General features: G+C 38.1%; 2 protein-coding genes across 7 annotated transcripts in view; one reads left to right on the top strand and one right to left on the bottom strand.

Moving 5' to 3' along the window:
* Positions 1–7680, bottom strand: part of NUP62CL (nucleoporin 62 C-terminal like) — a 94564-nt gene extending 86884 nt beyond the window's left edge. For 2 of the 3 annotated variants that reach the window (XM_077890011.1, XM_077890008.1), the window contains exon 1: positions 7477–7679. Coding sequence is in view for 2 of the 3 variants with exons in the window: in XM_077890008.1 (XP_077746134.1) it covers positions 7477–7502 (26 nt within the window). In the remaining variant the exon portion in view is untranslated. Of the gene's footprint in view, positions 1–7476 lie in introns of all 3 variants that reach the window. The other variant, XM_077890014.1, reaches the window with a different exon arrangement.
* Positions 1–18850, top strand: part of DNAAF6 (dynein axonemal assembly factor 6) — a 42166-nt gene that overhangs the window by 11918 nt on the left and 11398 nt on the right. For all 4 annotated transcript variants that reach the window (XM_077890016.1, XM_077890018.1, XM_077890017.1 and 1 more), the window contains exons 4-5: positions 814–919; positions 3798–3894. In XM_077890016.1, the coding sequence (XP_077746142.1) occupies positions 814–919; positions 3798–3894 (203 nt within the window). The remainder of the gene's footprint in view (positions 1–813; positions 920–3797; positions 3895–18850) is intronic.

Here is an 18850-nt window from a genome sequence, read left to right as displayed (position 1 = left end):
ACCGCTTGGGTGGCTCAGTGGGTTAAGCTTCTGCCTTCCATTCAGGTCATGATCCAGGGTCCTGCTTCTCCCTCTCCCTCTGCCTGCCGCTCTTCCCTGCTTGTGCTTTCTCTCTCTCTCTCTCTCTTTCTCTCTCTCTCTTTCTCTCTCTCTGTCAAATAAATAAATAAATAAAATCTTTTAAAAAAGTAAAAAAATGATCATTGTATCCACTGCTTTCAGTTTCTTTAACTGATAGTATTTTATAAAGAGTTATGTCATGCTTGCATGGCAAAGGTATCAAAGAGCTTTTAGATAGTAATACCCAATGCAAGATAAGACATTGGCTCCCCAAATCAGAGTGATTGTATGTTTGGTTCTTTTACATAAATGTTTTACATATGATCCTATCGATGTTTCTGGAAAAAATGTGCAATATTTCTTTGCATATATATGTTATATATTTTTTCAAATAAAATGTTATTTCACATATTAAGTATATATTATACATTATATATGTACACACATGCATGCACATGCACAGATAGGCTACAAAGATCCAGACCAGAATGCTATCTCTGGGTAGTTGGATTATAGATGATTTTATTTTCTTCTTTTTCCTTATATGTCATTTCCAAATTTTCTACTATTATTACAATTTTACAGTGTGTTGGTTGTGGATTGATTTAAAAAATTCACACTTCTACTAATTTAGCTTGTTTGGACTAAAACATAAGCTAGTGATTACAAATAGAAAATGTTTTACTTTGATGATCCCAAACTGAGCGTGAAGAACAGACAACAGCCTCAGCTTTATCTTCCCTTTCTCCACAGTCATCCCTCAGAGCAGTGATGAAAATGCCGAGGAGATCTGGAATCCAGAAGAGGTTCCAGAGGGAGCAGAGCACGATGACATGTGGGATGTTAGAGAAATGCCTGAGTAAGTCAGATGATGCCAGCAAAGTGTTTGGGGGCTTAAGGTAGATGTGTCATCTGATACCATTCTATTTTTGACAAGATTGGTAAAGTAACTTCTACCACATAAAAGAGAAAACTATGGTGACAGTTCACAGAAGGCATGTGTAATTGATGATTTTTTTTCCCTCCTGGAGCAGAAACAAATAATAAAACATGACACCTTCTTTTCAGTTATTATCAAACAAAAACTGTCATTTCCGTGACAAATTTATATTTAATATTGGCTAGTTGTTTAATGGGGAACTAAGACTGGGAAAACCCATTGAGTTCCAAGCATTCATACAAGCTAAATTACTATACCATGTTTATGTGTCAAAGACCTGCTTTTAATTACTCAATGCTCCACAATTTCAGTAAAAGGCTGTGTTCTCTCTCCAATTATCTATTATTACCTGGACCTATTTACTAGTTATTTTAGGATTATGTTTAATACATTTTGCAGGCAGGCTTAAAGCCTCACTTTGTAGCCTTTTCAATAGGAATTGTGAATATGAATTGTAAATATGAAATTTAGGATTATTATCATGAATAGCCCTTCACTCTGATGAAATAAATCACCCACAATTTCAAGGAACTGAAAGTGTGTTCACATCCATAATTTAAATTAATGGTTAGATACACTAGGCTTTAAATATATGTATTCTAAAATAAAATCTTGATTATTTGGGATAGCTTGAGAAACCAAGGCAGTACTTACTAAATTATAATGTACTTTATAAATTTTTGAAGACTTCTATGGTAAGTGATCTGACAACTTTTATAATTCTGACTATAAAATTGTGTCCAATTTTTTTTAAAAGAAAACAACCCTATGCTTTTATCTTCTACATCAGTTCTGAAAATAGAAGCAGTGGGAGACTGCAGATAATTAACTGGAAAAATGTATCCAGCTTTCAAATAAACAATGTCAAAAAACCCCATAAACCTCATAAAAAAGATCAAAAGGGATTTTAAAACATTTCTGTGTGTATCTTAAAAATGAAGAGAGTAAATCTCAGGTTATGTTTATACAGTACCCACACATCCGTGTGAAAGGTAAGAGGTAAGCCACACATTTGTCATATTGTCTGATGAATGTCAAACATCCATATGTGGCAAGTTCCAAATTTGAGTAAATTTTCACTTCTCCTCCTGATGTTTGATATTCTGCAGAAAGAACATCCATGAAATCTTTAAATGTATGAGAACTCCAATAAGGACATGAAAAAAAATTACATTTTTAAAATTTCTTTTCTATCTTACACAAGTACATTTCAAAACGTCCCAGTAGGTAAAGATGAAAATGAGTAAAGAAAGTGAATAGGCAGCTTACAAAAGAAGAATCATGAGTGGCCAAAAAAAAAGTAATAAGGGCCTGAGCTAAGTCACTGGTCTTGGGGAGAAGTATGAGGGCCCTTATTTGAAAGATTCTTAAAGGAATCTATGGTATTTAATTAGACATAATAAGTGAGAGGAAAGCCTCAGAAACTATGCTGAGGGTACTGACTTGGGTGAGCAGGTGAATAGTGAGGCCCTTAATTGTGATTAGGAATGAAGGTAGAGGGGAAGCAGTGAGTTTGGTTTTGGACGTGTGGATTCTGAGGTGCCTTTGGGACATCCAGGCAAATGTATATAGTAGACAGTTGGAAAAATGCATCTGGAGATGGAGAGAAGAGCAGCAGCTAGAACAAATCTATTTGGGAGTCATGGGCATATGGATCAATACCTTTCTGTTTTGCTTTAACCTGGCTTCACCTTTGTAAATATCAGTTAAATGTTATAGTCTATTAAGAAAAAAGTGCCCCATATCAAATAGCTACTTATTGTGTGTCTTGTTCAAACTCAGAAAAATCCCTTTTTCATTCTTGGGCAATCCTATTTGCAAGTGATCAGAAGGTCGAGGTAGTCTTTTAGTCCTCCTATCCAGAGATTTAGCATCTCTTCATTAGGGGAGAATTAAATGGAAAAGATCATTAGTAAATGTTTGCTCACTTCACTCCACCTAAAAAGATGGGGCACATTATGGCTGAGTGTTTCTTTCTATAAACCATTATATCCCTAGGGATCCAAATTTGGGGGCAAGGAAAGATTTGTGAATTGTTCATGTGTGAGGTGAAATACCAGGAAAATCTTTCATTGGACTAAGAATTCTGTAGGCCTAGATTCTGAATACTACAAGGTAGTTGTGCTGAATGCATTATCAGTATTTCTATTGTACAATTTTAGAGCCAGAAAAAAGGTTGTAGAGATCACTGAGTTCAAACCTACCCCTCTCCCATAGATTGTACAAATCTGGAAGCAGACAACCCCACAGGTTTGTGACATGACCAAGGGCACACAGTTAATGACAGAAACAGATCTATACCTGGATTTTCTAACTCTACTCTGTAACTTAAATTCAGCAGATGAGAATTTCCACCTAAACATCAAACTCTGGGTTCTGGGCCTACTATATTTCTGAGCCATCACTTTTCAGGAAAAAAAAAACAAAACAACAACAACAAAAAAAAACCACCTTTTTTTTTCTTCTACTTTTAATCTTATTAGAAGTTCCCTCAATCCACTTTATTTGTATAGCTCTAAAACAATTAATCTTATTTTTTTAAAGAAGCAAATACACTGTAAATCCTGCTTTACAGTGTCAAGTATTTGTTTTTAATGGTATGTATTTTTGACTGAATTTTCTAGACTTCTATTCCTTTATGTTCTGCTACATCCCTGAAGAAACTGTCAGCACTTATTTAGTTCTTTTATTTTTTGTAATAGCATGTCCACATAATTTTCTAATTTTTTTTCCTCTGGGACAGAAATTTGCTCTTTCTCTTGAGTCCCTGTATCACTGACTTTTTTTTTTTTTTCAGATATGAGGTTATATTCAAACAGCAGGTGGGAACTGAGGATATATTCCTAGGATTTTCGAGAAAGGATTCTTCATCCGCATGTTGTGAAGATCTAGTGGTGAGCCTCTCTATTTTCTCTATGACCCTGATAGCTACGTTTACTAACTGTTGTATACATAATACCACAGGCAAGGCAGTAAACTCTTTAAAAATAGTGGTTGCTATGTTTTAGGTACTAAGGGAATAATGGGATTGACAGTTTAAATTGTAAACACAAACTAAATTACATATATGGATAAGATTTACAAATAAAAATAGTAGAATCATAGGATGTGATACACTATTTCTAGTCCTATGAAAACTGCCCTTCCCTGGATCTCTCTTATCTCTTCTATCTGTATTTTTTCTAATGACTCAGCTTACATTGTGAGACTTAAAAAGGGACTTTTTTCTTACTTTTTGGATCAGAACTTCTGATTTAAAACTCTAAAACTCCCTGATCGGGATGACACTGTTTCTACGTAATAACAACAGCAATACCAATGAGATCAATAATATCCCCTTACTTCTACTTATTTTAGCCTCAGAATGATTGAAGAGTCTGGACCTAACCAAGAAGATGGGGTGCAACTCGTTTTGGCAACCTACACTAGTAATTTTGGTGTAGAGAATTATTTTCCTGAGATCAGGGGCTATGCATTTATCTTTTCCCCTCCCTCTTTACTATACTCCACTGTATAGAGTACTGAGGTACCCATTGGAGATGCTTTGCTTAATATTTTTTTCTTAAGCAAATGATAAATGGAGTCTCTCTTTTGCATGAACTTCAGGGTTTTTCTTATTAACAAAATTTAAGACATTGAATTGAATCAAGTAACACAATGGGAATAGTGAGTTTAAGTACCTCAGGAGATTTTTCAAACTCTAATGAGTTAAGGTTTAAAGTGATCTTGAAGTAATTAGCTTCCAGGGTTTTACCAGTAATATCCCAATTCCTCTCTTTTAAATAACTGTAAAATGACAGTTTTGATGTCTACGATTGAGGATTGCTATAAACTATGGAGAAATTCTAGGCCCTAAGTAAATAACTGCTGTGAGCCTTTCTGTCTCTCTCCTGTAAAGTGCTACTAGTATTAATAATAATTGGTTATTGGAAACCAAATTATACCTCAGAGTAGGAGTATACAATTTATGCAAAACTCAACAAGTAGGGGATCCCTGGGTGGCTCAGTGGTTTAGCGCCTGCCTTTGGCCCAGGGCGTGATCCTGGAGTCCCGGGATCGAGTCCCACGTCGGGCTCCCCGCATGGAGCCTGCTTCTCCCTCTGCCTATGTCTCTGACCCTCTCTCTCTCTCTCTCCTCTCTCTCTACCTGTGTCTTTCATGAATAAATAAAATAATCTTTAAAAAAACTCAAGTATATACAGAAGAAGACTTGATCCCTCCCTTTAATGAACTTCTAATTGGGGAGACAGAACTCACATGAATGAAATCATCTTATTAATAGTTAAACTCACTGTTGACAGTTTTAAGTCTACCAGGAGTTTAGAGGGTTTGGATAAGGCATGGACAACACTGAATGGAAACCACATGAAGTATCTGTTGGTGCTATGGCACTTCACCACATGTACAATGTTTTTTTCTCTTGCTTTTTCTTCATATATGCAATTTTTAAATACTTAGTGAGTACAATTGCATACTAGGCACTGTTCTAAGTACTAGGGATACAAAGATAAATAAGATACAGTCATAACCCTCAAGGAATTTATAGTAAAAGAGGTGGACATGTAACAAATCATTGCAATTCAGTATGGTAAGTACATATTTAAAGGCATAAACCAGGTACATGGTGACATAAGGCAGAAAGGGATCAACACTGGATAGACAGGATTTTTCCAGCAGCAACATTCCAAGAAGGGCATTTCAAACAGAGGTAAAGCACTTGGGAAGGTATCCAGGCATGAAATAACATGGCCTAATTGAGTAAGTTGTGAGTATAAGAAGAGTAAAGAATAGCTGTGGAAAGTGGCATACTGGTAAGCTGACTCTCAAAAAAGAAAAAAAAAAAACCCTGATTTGTAGCTTGAATTTTATCTTGTGGGCATATTAATGATGATATCCACCATCATTGCTTAACCCCATTGGTAAGACTCAGACTGAAGAGGCTGTTGACCACATTTCAAGTATTTCTTGCTCAAATTTATAAGCTTATTATTCCTGTTGATAATATGGATTTTCTCAGATCTAAGATATCATCAAATTGTCATTTATTTAATAACAAAGGAATAACATTGATTGCATGAAGCACCCCAGAATCAGAAATACCAAAGTGTGGGGGAAATTACACCTTAGAACTGGCTAAATTTGTCATTTGGAGGCTTGACCTGGTGTATATGTAACAATCCAAAACAGAAACTTTAAGAAGAAAGAAGACCTCTGTTTAAGCTGAGGAAGATAGCACAAATAGTCTAAGTACAAGGAGTGATTTAGGGTTTAAAAATTCACAAAGATTACCCTTTTCTGTATCCTCCCCAGACTCTAAATAAGAGAGCAAGTTTCATGAGTCTTAAATTAAAGCGATTGTCCTAAACAAAATTCTCAGTACAGATATATATATCTTCAGCAAACCTTTTGTTCTTTCCTTCTAACCTCAAGCCAAAGAGCTTCATTATCTGAAGTTTACCTGCTGCTCCTCTCCCGAGTTTGTAGCTACCACTCTTCCCTTGCCTTAATCTATATTTAGTCATTTTATGCTCTAGGTAAAAATTGTACAACATGATGATTTGTGTACAACATGATGATTTGATACACATATACATAGTGAAATGGTTACTGCAGTCAAGCTAATTAATGTATCCTCTCCTCACACACTTACCATTGTGTGTGTGTGTGTGTGTGTTGAGAGCACTTGAAATCTACTCTCTCAGCAGATTCCCAGTATTCAATATGGTATTGGTAACTATAATCATCATGCTGTACATTAATTTTAGAGCTACAGCTAGGTCAGTGGTTTGCAGGTTTGTTTTGTTTTTAGCTGCCAACCATTTTCTTCAAACAAAATTTTATGAGAAAGCCCAACGTATAAAATACATAAAAGTACCACTGCCTTGGTTAAAAGGGTACTCTCACTCATGAAGCAGCTCCTAGGAGAAAAACTGGGGCTCTTTGGAACATGGTTTAAAAGATGCTTATCTAGCCTTTTCTCCTTGTATTACTGTTAGGTAAATAAGGTATCAAATACTCATAAATTAATGGAAGAATAATAAGAGCTAGAGGGCTTTTTCCCTCCTGGATAGCATGTATGTTTTTCCTTACATTTCATGAGTATAATGCCCCTGTATTGTTCTATTTTACTTTATTTTAATTTATTATTTTTATTGTCTCTTTTGTTCTCTATACTTTCCGACCCTCCCCACAAGAATCCCGTTATAATGGGTTTGATATATATCCTTGACTATATATCCTCAAATACATATTTACCATTGTTTGCTCTACTTTTTAATTCAACACATACTTATTGAGCACTTACTATAGGCCAGATACTTGGTATACAGTGTTGAATAAAATAGATAGGTTTCTCTTTCTCACAAGGAGCTTACTTGCTATCAAGAGATCAAGCAGTCTATAAGCAGCAGCACAGACTTCCATAGATCCATCCAATAAGGAAACAGTGAGCCCAAATAGATATAGGTTTTACTTACACAGGCAGAACAAGCAAGATCAGCATGGTGTCAGGTCCCCATGTCCTCTTGCCCCACAGGACAACATCAAACTAAAAATACGAGATGACAGGTGACATGAGCAGTAGGGCAGTCTGTTGCTGAAGAGCCAACTCTAGACTGTAGCTAAACTGTTTCATAGCCTGCATCTGTATCCAAGAGGAGGGAGGTAGAAAACCCTTATGCCTTATTGGAACCAGGGAGTAGGGTGAGAAACCGCCTCATGGTAGCCTCCTACAAGATAGGGAGCCTCCTACAGGGTAGAAACACAGAAAAGAAACAGCCTTGAGGCAACTCCTCACAAGATTGTATATCTCCCCATGTTCCAGGAGGATCACAGGATGTTCTGCCAGGACTTGGGGCAGATTGCAGTTGAGACCTGCCTATGTGGCCTATGTGGCCTATGTGGCCAATGTGGATAGTGCAGGGTCACTGGAGTGCCAAAACAGAGCCATTTCCCTAAATTTACAGTCTATGAATAAAGGTTTTTATCCTGATTGCTTTCACTTAAAATGATATAATAATAATACTAGCAAATAATTTATATAATGCTGATTATGTGCCAGGCATTTCTCTGAGAGCTTTGCAAATAGTAAATCATTAATCCCCACATCAACCCTATAAAACAGGTGCTATTGTTTTCATTTTATGGAGGAGGTTGCTGAAGCACAAAAGTCAAATGACTTGCTTAAGTTCACACACTTAGAATCAAGCAGAATTATGATTTGAATCCAAACAATTTGAATTTGACAGAAGTGCGTATAAAATGATGTGATGCAAAGAAGTAATCCAAGCAGATGTCACAATACAAGGTGGCGTTTGGCCTGGACATTTGAAGTACATACTATTTTGCCAGGATGGAAAAGCTGCTGCTGTTGAAAGTATATGATGTGTTTTGAGAGCTATTTGTGATGTTCTGGAACCCCAGAAGGTACTGGCATGGAGCAACAAAAAATAAAATGGAATAAGCTTAGAGCTAGTCATAAAAGCCCTTGAAAGCTGTGGATCGAATTTTGTCCCCCCCAAAGTTCATATGTTGAAGCTGTAACCCCTGTTGTAATGGTATTTGGAGATGGAACCTTTGAGAGGTAATTAGGTTTAGATGAGGTCACAAGGATGGGGCCCACTTGATATTAGTGCCTTTCTACAAAGATGCCAGAGAGCTTGTTCTGCTTACTCACGGCAAGAAGGCAGCTTTCTGAAAGTTGAGAAGAGAGCTCTCACCAGAAACCAACTATGCTGGCATATTTGGCATGCTCAGAATTCCAGTCTGTAGTATTTGTTATGGCAGCCCCAGCAGACTAAGACACCATAAAATTTGGCATTAGAGTTGCAAAATTTCCTAAAGCAGGTGAGTTAAACAATTAGATGTGTATTTCAGAACAACTCTAGTGGCAGATTATGGTGGAGAATTTGGCAGAGATGATGGTAGGAGATGAGTGTGATTTAGGGAGATTGGTGGTAGGAAAACTAGCTGATAAACAATTGCACTAATGCAGTAAGAAAGGTAGGAGCCTGGAGTGTGGCATTGGTGATAGAGAGCAAAGTAGACATTTCAGAGATACTATTGATAGGATTTAAAAAGTTGTCAAATGAGATATGTAAGGGAGAAACAGGAGTCAAGAGTTCCAGCTTGGGTGACTGGGTAAATGGTGATGACATCAATCAAGATATGGGAATGTTAGTGGTTTGTCTCTAGATGGTAGTCTTAGAGGTGGTTTCTATTTCTTTTTGCTCATCTGAATTTTCCTTCCTTTTTTAAAAATACTTACCATCTATTGCTTCTGGAATAAGAGTAAACAAAGAGTGGTTTTGTTTGTGGTATGGGGATACAGGTATGGAATGCAAAAGAAGACAATTGCTTCTTGGCCTTTTGGCTAAGATAAAGTGCAAAAGAAAGCAAAGTACTAAGAGAAAAAACACTAAGTTTTGGTTATATTGAGTTTGAACTGCCTGCAAGAAATCTTGTTGGAGGCACCCAGTAGGCTGTTAGAAATATAAATCTATGTGGAAATCAAATACAGGGACGGGAGATGTTGATTTTCAGAATTGGTATTTGCTCTCTGGGAGATTAGAATATATTACCACTGAGTGCTGGCTTTGCATTGGGCTTAGAATGAAGTAGAACTGATTTTAGGTAACACCTGTATGTTAGGAGAGGACAAGGTGTTGAAAGGAACACTAGGAGACTAGCAGAAATGGACTGAGGACAGAATACATACCCCTTGGGATGGGGTCAATATTCAGAGACAGAGTTCAAACAGAGGCATTGGAAATTCTCACTCCAGTTCCAAGCCGGGTACTGAAAACCAAAAGGATGTGGATCAGTGAAGTGAGGTTGAGACTGTGTCATGGCTATAGAGATAAAACAATGATGATGGGGGAAGCAAAAAATCTGTCATAGAAACAAGGTGGGAAAAAATAGGAACCTGCCTACCCCTGAGATATAGGGCTGACCAAAGTACTGACCTCTTGGGTGCCAGTTGGGGGCTGTAGGAAAAGGAACTTTAGGTATCAAAGTATGTAGGAAGATAGCCTGTCTTCCCTATAGGATTATTTGTGGTAGGAAGGGGGATGGGTGCAGTGGAGAAGTAGATCAATGGATTCCCATTTTCACCCTTGCATGTTGAACAGCAGATTATCTCTAAAATTCAAAAGTAAATGGGCATACGATTATTGATATTCTGCCAAAATGACCCATAGTTTGTTCTAGAGGAGGGGAAAAGCGTCCTGCATGTAGTTTGATGCTCTCTTAAGCTGCAATGGATACATATTTTGGTTCTTCTGCTTTAATGCATCTGTATTGATAAGGGGAGTTTCTGATGTGACCTATAAAACAAGAAACTAAGCCTGTTTCTTTTTCATCATCATCTCTTCACTGGGATATGAGCCTTGCTCCATCTCTAAATCTCACTGAAAATGCGATGAGAGTCAGGGATGGGATAGGAGTCAGTCACTATCTGGCAGACACAACCAGGAGTCACATGTTTATCACACATTCTCATCTTAGAAACGGCTATCAGTCATTCTGAGCAAAGTGTCTCCCTATCTTCTGAGAATTCACTTGTTTCTTGAGTGGTCTACTTCTCAGGTCCTGATTTCCCTCTTAAGGTTAAATCAGTCATATTCATTTACTTTTAATTAATAAATAGATTTGGCTGCTTGATAATGGAATGTATTATCTTTTTCCATATAAGTTCACACATTTTTTGTAGGCTTTCTGGTTATGCTAACCTTATTTGATTGGTTACATATCAGACTGTGGTCACAGAGAAGGATATTTGAGCTGTAATACAATTCCTTATTATCAGCTCAAGGCAGCACAGTAAACCTTCATTTCAATTTCTAATAGTTCTCAGTAATATATGTACATTTATAGTTAATATCATAACGGTCTTTCATAATGATGGTAGGGGATAAATACTTCCTTAAAAGCAAATCTAATTGTATGGATTTAATATATTTGTGATTATGAACATTAGATGTATTTAAATTTTTAAATAGTACCAAAATTAGTAGAGTTGAAAATACAAGTCTCCCATAATGAGAGATAGATGCAGAATACATATGGGGGAGAGAGAGAGAGATGGGGGGAGAATTTGAGATGGGTTTAGTGTCAGGTGTGAAATAAGAGTGAAAGGTGTCTTACCCATATTACTTGGTTAAAAAAAATTAGTAATTTTACATTTATGTAAAATGATGCCATTTTAAGGAGGCTTCATCAAAATATCTGAATCATATGGTCCAGAATCCTTGAACCATAACTGGCAGAAACTTCTGAATCTATGCAAACAGATTAACAGATTGACAGATTGACCCTAGGAAAATGCCAACATTTGAAGGATGGATAAGGAAGAGGAACTGAGAAAGATATTCATAGATGGGGGAAAGCTGTAACAGTATCTACTGCTATATAGGAGTAAACCAGAATTAAAGTGCAGAAGGAATTTTTAGATTCATCAGTTAAATCTTTGGCGACCTTTGGAAGACAGCAACTTCAGTGGTGTAGTGTGTGCCAACACCAGATTGAAGAAAGCTGAGAAGGAAAAAAAAAAAAGCTGAGAAGGGAATAGGAAGTGAGGAAGAAGAGGCAGCAAATGTAGATCATTCTTTGAGGAAGTTTAACAATGAAGGAGAGGAGACAGAAGAGATGGTTGTTGAGGAGGAGGCAGTATTTAGTGGTATTTTGTAGGATAAAAGAGAATTAAGAATGATTTTCAGACAAAGATTCCTTCATTTGCTTATGTAATATTTATTGAGTGTCTACTGCATGTCATTAGAGTGAATGAACAAATAGGAAAAAAGTAGTCATGGTATGGGCCCCCAGAAAACTTTTAGAAATGGATGGCAGCATTTTTGGTTATAAGGTGTTATTGAAATTTTTGGTTATAAGGTGTTATTGAAATTTAGTACTTAGGGGCCAGAGATGCTCTAAATCCTAAAATAAGAGGCACAATCCTAAAAACCAATAGTTGTCTTCCACAAAATTAGGAAAAGAGAGTTTGATGATATGAGGATGACCACCCAGCAGTAGTTTACCCTTTTGATTACTTCCTCCTTCTTAAAACATGTTTTTTTTCTGTACATTAATGACTCCCCTCACCTGTTTTTTTTTTCTTTTTCTTTTTTTGTATATTTTTTATTGGAGTTTGATTTGCCAAAACATAGTATAACACCCAGTGCTCATCTCATCAAGTGCATCCCTCACTGCCCGTTACCCAGTCACCCATCTCTCCACCCCACTCCCCTTCCACTACCCCTAGTTCGTTTCCCAGAGTTAGGAGTCTCTCATGTTCTGTCACCATCTCTGATGTTTCCCACTTATTTTCTCTCCTTTCCCTTTAAACCCTTTCACTATTTTTTATATTCCCCAAATGAATGAAACCATATAATGCTTGTCCTTTCCTGATTGACTTACTTCACTCAGCATAATACCCTCCAGTTCCATCTATGTTGAAGCAAATGGTGGGTATTCGTCGTTTCTAATGGCTGAGTAATTTTCCATTGTATGCATAGACCACATCTTCTTTATCCATTCATCTTTCGATGGACACTGAGGCTCCTTCCACAGTTTGGCTATTGTGGACATTGCTGCTATGAACATTGGGGCACAGGTGTCTCGGTCTTTCACTGCGTCTGTATCTTTGGGGTAACTCCCCAGTAGTGCAATTGCTGGGTCAGAAGGTAGATCTATTTTTAACTCTTTGAGGAAGCTCCACACAGTTTTCCAGAGTGGCTGTACCAGTTCACATTCCCACCAACAGTGCAAGAGGGTTCCCCTTTCTCTACATCCTCTCCAACATTTGTTGCTTCCCATCTTGTTAATTTTCACCATTCTCACTGGTGTGAGGTGGTATCTCATTGTGGTTTTGATTTGTAGTTCCCTGATGGCAAGTGATTCAGAACATTTTCTCATGTGCTTGTTGGTCATGTGTATGTCTTCTTTGGTGAAATTTCTGTTCATGTCTTTTGCCCATTTCATGATTGGATTGTTTGTTTCTTTGCTGTTGAGTTTAATAAGTTCTTTATAGATCTTGGATACTAGCCCTTTATCTGATAGGTCATTTGCAAATATCTTCTCCCATTCAGTAGGTTGTCTTTTCGTTTTGTTGACTGTTTCTTTTGCTGTGCAGAAGCTTTTTATCTTGATTAAGTCCCAATAGTTCATTTTTGCTTTTGTTTCCCTTGTCTTCATAGATGTATCTTGCAAGAAGTTGCTGTGGCCAAGTTCAAAAAGGGTGTTGCCTGTGTTCTCCTCTAGGATTTTGATGCATTCTTGTCTTACATTTAGATCTTTCATCCATTTTGGGCTTATCTTTGTGTCTGGTGTAAGAGAATGGTCTAGTTTCATTCTTCTGCACGTGGCTGCCCAATTTTCACAGCACCATTTTTTGAAGAGACTGTCCTTTTTCCAGTGGATAGTCTTTCCTGCTTTGTCGAATATTAGTTGCTCATAGAGTTGAGGGCCCATTTCTGGGGTCTCTATTCTGTTCCATTGATCTAGGGGTCTGTTTTTGTGCCAGTACCACACTGTCTTGATGATCACAGCTTTGTAGTACAACTTCAAATCCAGCATTGTGATGCCCCCAGCTCTGGTTTTATTTTTCAATATTCCCCTGGCTATTTGGGATCTTTTCTGATTCCACACAAATCGTAAGATGGTTTGTTCCAACTCTCTGAAGAAAGTCTATGGTATTTTGGCAGGGATTGCATTGAATATATAAATTGCTCTGAGTAGCTATGACATTTACACAATATTAATTCTTCCAATCCATGAGCATGGATATTTTTCCATCTCTTTGTATCTTCCTCAATTTCTTTCAGAAATGTTCTGTAGTTTTTAGGGTATAGATCCTTTACCTCTTTGGTTAGGTTTATTCCTATGTATCTTATGATTTTGGGTGCAATTGTAAATGGGATTGATTCCCTAATTTCTCTTTCTTTGGTCTCATTGTTAGTGTATAGAAATGTGTCTGATTTCTGGGCATTGACTTTGTACTCTGCCACACTGCCAAATTGCTATATGAGTTCTAGCAATCTTGGGGTGGAGTATTTGGGTTTTCTATGTACAGTATCATGTCATCTGCAAAGAGGGAGAGTTTGACTTCTTCTTTGCCAATTTGAATGCCTTTTATTTCTTTTTGTTGTCTGATTGCGGAGGCTAGGACTCCTAGTACCATAGTGAATAGCAGTGGTGAGAATGGACATCCCTGTCGTGTTCCTGATCTTAGGGGAAAGGCTCCCAGTGTTTCCCCATTGAGAATGATATTTGCTGTGGGCTTTTCATAGATGGCTTTTAAAATGCTGAGGAATGTTCCCTCTATCCCTACACTCTGAAGAGTTTTGATCGGGAATGGATGCTATATTTTGTCAAATGATTTCTCTGCGTCTATTGAGAGGATCATAGGGTTCTTGTTTTTTCTTTTGTTGATATGATCACGTTGATTGCTTTTTGAGTGTTGAACTAGACTTGCATCCCGGGGATAAATCCCACTTGGTCATGGTGAATAGTCTTCTTCATGTATTGTTGGATCCTATTGGCTAGTATCTTGTTGAGAATTTTTGCATCTGTGTTCATCAGGGATATTGATCTATAATTCTCCTTTTTGGTGGGGTCTTTGTCTGGTTTTGGAATTAAGGTGATGCTAGCCTCATAGAAGGAGTTTGGAAGTATTCCATCCCTTTCTATCTTTCTGAACAGCTTTAGTAGAATAGGTACTGTTTCTTCTTTAGACGTTTGATAGAATTCTCCTGGGAAGCCCTCTGGCCCTGGACTTTTGTGTCTTGGGAAGTTTTTGATGAATGATTCAATTTCCTCCTTGGTTATTGGCCTGTTCAGGTTTTCTATTTCTTCCTGTTCCAGTTTTGGTAGTTTATGGTTTTCCAGAAATGCATCCATTTCTTCTAGATTGCCTAATTTATTGGTGTATAGCTGCTCATAATATGTTTTTAAATTGTATTTCCTTGGTATTGGTTGTGATATCTCCTTTTTCATTCATGATTTTATTAATTAGAGACTTTTCTATTTTGTTTTTAATAAGGCTTGCTAATGGTTTATCTATCTTATTAATTCTTTCAGAGAACCAGCTCCAGGATTTGTTGATCTGTTCTACAGTTCTTCTGGTCTTTATTTCATTGAATTCTGCTTGAATCATTATTAAAGCTCTTCTTCTGCTTGGTGAAGGTTTTATTTGCTGTTCTTTCTCCAGTTCCTTTAGGTGCAAGGTTAGCTTATGTATTTGAAGTTTTTTCCAGTTTTTTAAGGGATGCTTGTATTGCAATGTATTTTCCGCTTAGGACTGCTTTTGTTGTATCCCAAAGATTTGGAACGGTTGTATCTTCATTTTCATTAGTTTCCATGAATCTTTTTAATTCTTCTCTAATTTCTTGGTTGACCCGTTCATCTTTTAGCAGGATGCTCTTTAACCTCCAGGTGTTTGAGTTTCTTCCAAATTTCTTCTTGTGATTGAGTTCAAGTTTCAAAGCATTATGGTCTGAAAATATGCAGGGGACAATCCCAGTCTTTTGGTATTGATTGAGACCTGATTTGTGACCCAGTATGTGGTCTATTCTGGGGAAAGTTCCATGTGCACTTAAGAAAAATGTATACTCAGTTGCATTCGGATGCGAAGTTCTGTATATATCTGTGAAATCCATCTGGTCCAATGTATCATTTAAAGCTCTTTTTTCTTTGGAGATGTTGTGCTTTGAATTTCTGTTATTTGCAGAAAGTGCCGTGTTGAAGTCCCCCAGTATTAGTGTATTATTATCTAAGTATGTCTTTACTTTGGTTATTAATTGATTGATATACTTGGCAGCTCCCACATTAGGGGCATAAATATTCATGATTGTTAGGTCTTCTTGTTAGATAGACCCTTTGAGTATGATATAGTGTCCCTCTTCATCTCTTACTACAGTCTTTGGGATAACCTTTAATTTATCTGATATGAGGATTGCTACCCCAGCTTTCTTTTGAGGATTATTGGAATGATAAGTGGTTCTCTACCCTTTCATTTTCAGGCTGGAGGTGTCCTTAGGTCTAAGATGAGTCTCTTGTAGACAGCAAATAGATGGGTCTTGCTTTTTTATCCAGTATGAAACCCTGTGTCTTTTGATGGTCATTTAGCCCATTAATGTTCAGAGTTATTATTGAAAGGTATGAATTTAGTTTCATCGTAATACCTATTCAGTCCCTGTTTTTGTGGATTATTTCTTTGGGCTTCCGCTTTCTTTTACAGGGTCCCCCTTAATATTTCTTGCAGAGCTGGTTTGGTGGTCACATATTCTTTCAGTTTCTGCCTATCTTGGAAGCTCTTGATTTCTCCTTTTATTCTGAATAAGAGCCTTGCTGGATAAAGTATTCTTGGCTGCATATTCTTCTCATTTAGGACCCTGAATATATCCTGCCAGCCCTTTCTGGCCTGCCAGGTCTCTGTGGAGAGGTCTTCTGTTAATCTAATAGTTCTCTCCATATAAGTTAGGGATCTCTTGTCTCTTGCTGCTTTAAGGATTTTCTCTTTATCTTTGGAATTTGCAAGTTTCACTATTAAATGTCAAGGTGTTGAATGGTGTTTATTGATTTTTGGGGGGGACCTCTCTATCTCCTGGATCTGAGTGCCTGTTTCCCTCTCCAGATTAGGGATGTTCTCAGTTATGATTTGTTCAAATATGCTTTCTGGCCCTCTGTCTTTCCAGGCGTTTTCTGGAACCCCAATTAAACGTAGATTTTTCCTTCTGAGGCTGTCATTTATTTCCCTTAACCTTTCCTCATGGTCTTTTAAATGTTTTTCTCTTTTTTTCCTCAGCTTCCTTCCTTGCCATCAACTTGTCTTCTATGTCACTCACTCTTTTCTACCTCATTAACCCTCATCGTTAGAACCTCCAGTTTGGATTGCATCTCACTTAATTGAGTTTTTATTCCGGCCTGATTAGATCTAAATATTGCAGTCATGAGTCTCTTGAATCCTGTATGCTTTTATCCAGAGCCACTAGTAGCTTTCTAATTGTGCTTCTGAATTGGCTTTCTGACATCAAATTGTAATCCAAATTTTGTAACTCTGTGCAGAGACTACTGTTTCTGATTCTTTCTTTTGTGGTGAGTTCTTCTTTCTAGTCATTTTGCTCAGTGCAGAGTGGCTGTATGAGCAGGCTGAGTGAAGAATATCAACCACAACCTAAATAAATTTCACCCTAGATGATTCTGACAAGGTCAGAGACCAGAAATTGAAAACAAAGATCAGAACGATATAAAACAAAAGGACCAGTAAAGTGAAAAACAAATTTTAAAACAAATTAGTAAAAAATAAAAGGCCAAGCATCCCAAAGAAGAAGAGGAAAAAAAGGAGAAGAAAAAAAAATGGGCAGGGGCTGGGAGATGGTGGTGGTGACGAAGTTGTAGTGGAGGCATAATGTAGTCTAACTGAGGAGTTCTAGAGGGTGATCCTCTTGGTTCTGAGTTACTAAGTTCTGTATGTCAGAAGATGCTCAGACCCAAATATATTAAACAGAAATACTTGTAGAAGGCCCCACCATTGACCACCAAAACATAAATTAGATAAAAGAGGGGGGGCAGAATGGGAAGGAGGAATCTCACAGAATGAACCAGCATGGTATACCACTTGGTTCTGGATGCATGCTGGTCATGTTTTAGAAGGTATTAATTTACGCCATTGTAGAACAAAATGAGGCAGAGAAAACAAAATACACAAAGCCAAACAAAAAAACATATGTTGTATATCTCCCCAAATTAAGTTGAGTATGTTGAAGGGAATATAGAAGTGGAAAATATATCTAGGACCTGTAATTGTAGAAATATGAAAGTCAAAAAGGAAGAATCTTAAAAATGAAGAGGTGGTAAAATATTGTTGTTAAGGTGGGGAAAGAGAAAAAAATGGAAATTTACAGTCTGATATAAAAACGAGTTGTACTGGAAAAAGGAAGAAAAGAAAAAAAATAGGAGGGGTACCCTTTAGTTCTATATACTGTAAATCTCTAGACTTCCCTTGAAGCTTTCCAGCGCTGCTTGGTCAAAAACTCGCTCTTCTCCTGTCCTTTCAGCTGATCTTCTCGGGGAGGGGCCTGCTGTGCTGATTCTCTGGTGTGTGCACCTGAGGGAGCTGCCCCACCTCCTGCCGGGTGCCGGGCTCGGTGGGAGCTGTTTACCCCCAGAGGCCTCTGTTCCCTGGCGGCCCTGCCTCTCCCAGGCACAGGGTGACAAAAGGAGGGACAACAACACTGGCAGCGGCCAGCTCTCCAGCTCTGGAATCAACTCCCGCAGTAACTACCACAGTCTCCCAGTCTGCACTGGCCTGGATGCTCCCCAGCCGGCAGGGGGCACTGATCTGCACAGCTTGGGGGCGCCCCGCGGCAGGAGAGTCCTCACTGTCCTGTGCCCTCCCCGCCTCCGCCTGTCCCAGGGCGAGTGCAGGATCATGGACTTTGTCTGCTGGGTGCTCTGGGATCTGGGGCCTGTGCTGCTGGAATCGCGCTCCCAGGGCCTCGGCTCCTGAAGGCAGCAGGGCACAGACCCCTCCATCCAGAGCCCCCGCCTGACCCACCGGCTTTTCCCCAGGCCTTTACTGAGATCCGCCCACAGTTTGTGCAACGCTTTCCCCCGGCACACTTCCTCTATTATTGATTCAGGGAGACTCTCCGGGTTTTTCTCCAGAATCACTGGGCATTCCTTATCTCCTTGGCCCCAAGGCACTGTTTTTTTCTCTCCTGCCTGAAGTTCTCTAGGTCTCTGAAAAGAATCTATTTATTTTTTCTCTATTCTCTTTCCATCCAGTCCCATGACTTTAAATACTATTTCACTAGTCTTGGTCTCTCCCTGAAACTTCGGATTCATGTAACCATC

Source organism: Canis aureus, chromosome X (genome assembly GCF_053574225.1).
Source record: "Canis aureus isolate CA01 chromosome X, VMU_Caureus_v.1.0, whole genome shotgun sequence".
Taxonomy (NCBI): Eukaryota; Metazoa; Chordata; class Mammalia; order Carnivora; family Canidae; genus Canis; species Canis aureus.
The sequence above is the reverse complement of the archived record's forward strand: the minus strand, read 5'-3'. Positions and strand labels throughout refer to the sequence as shown.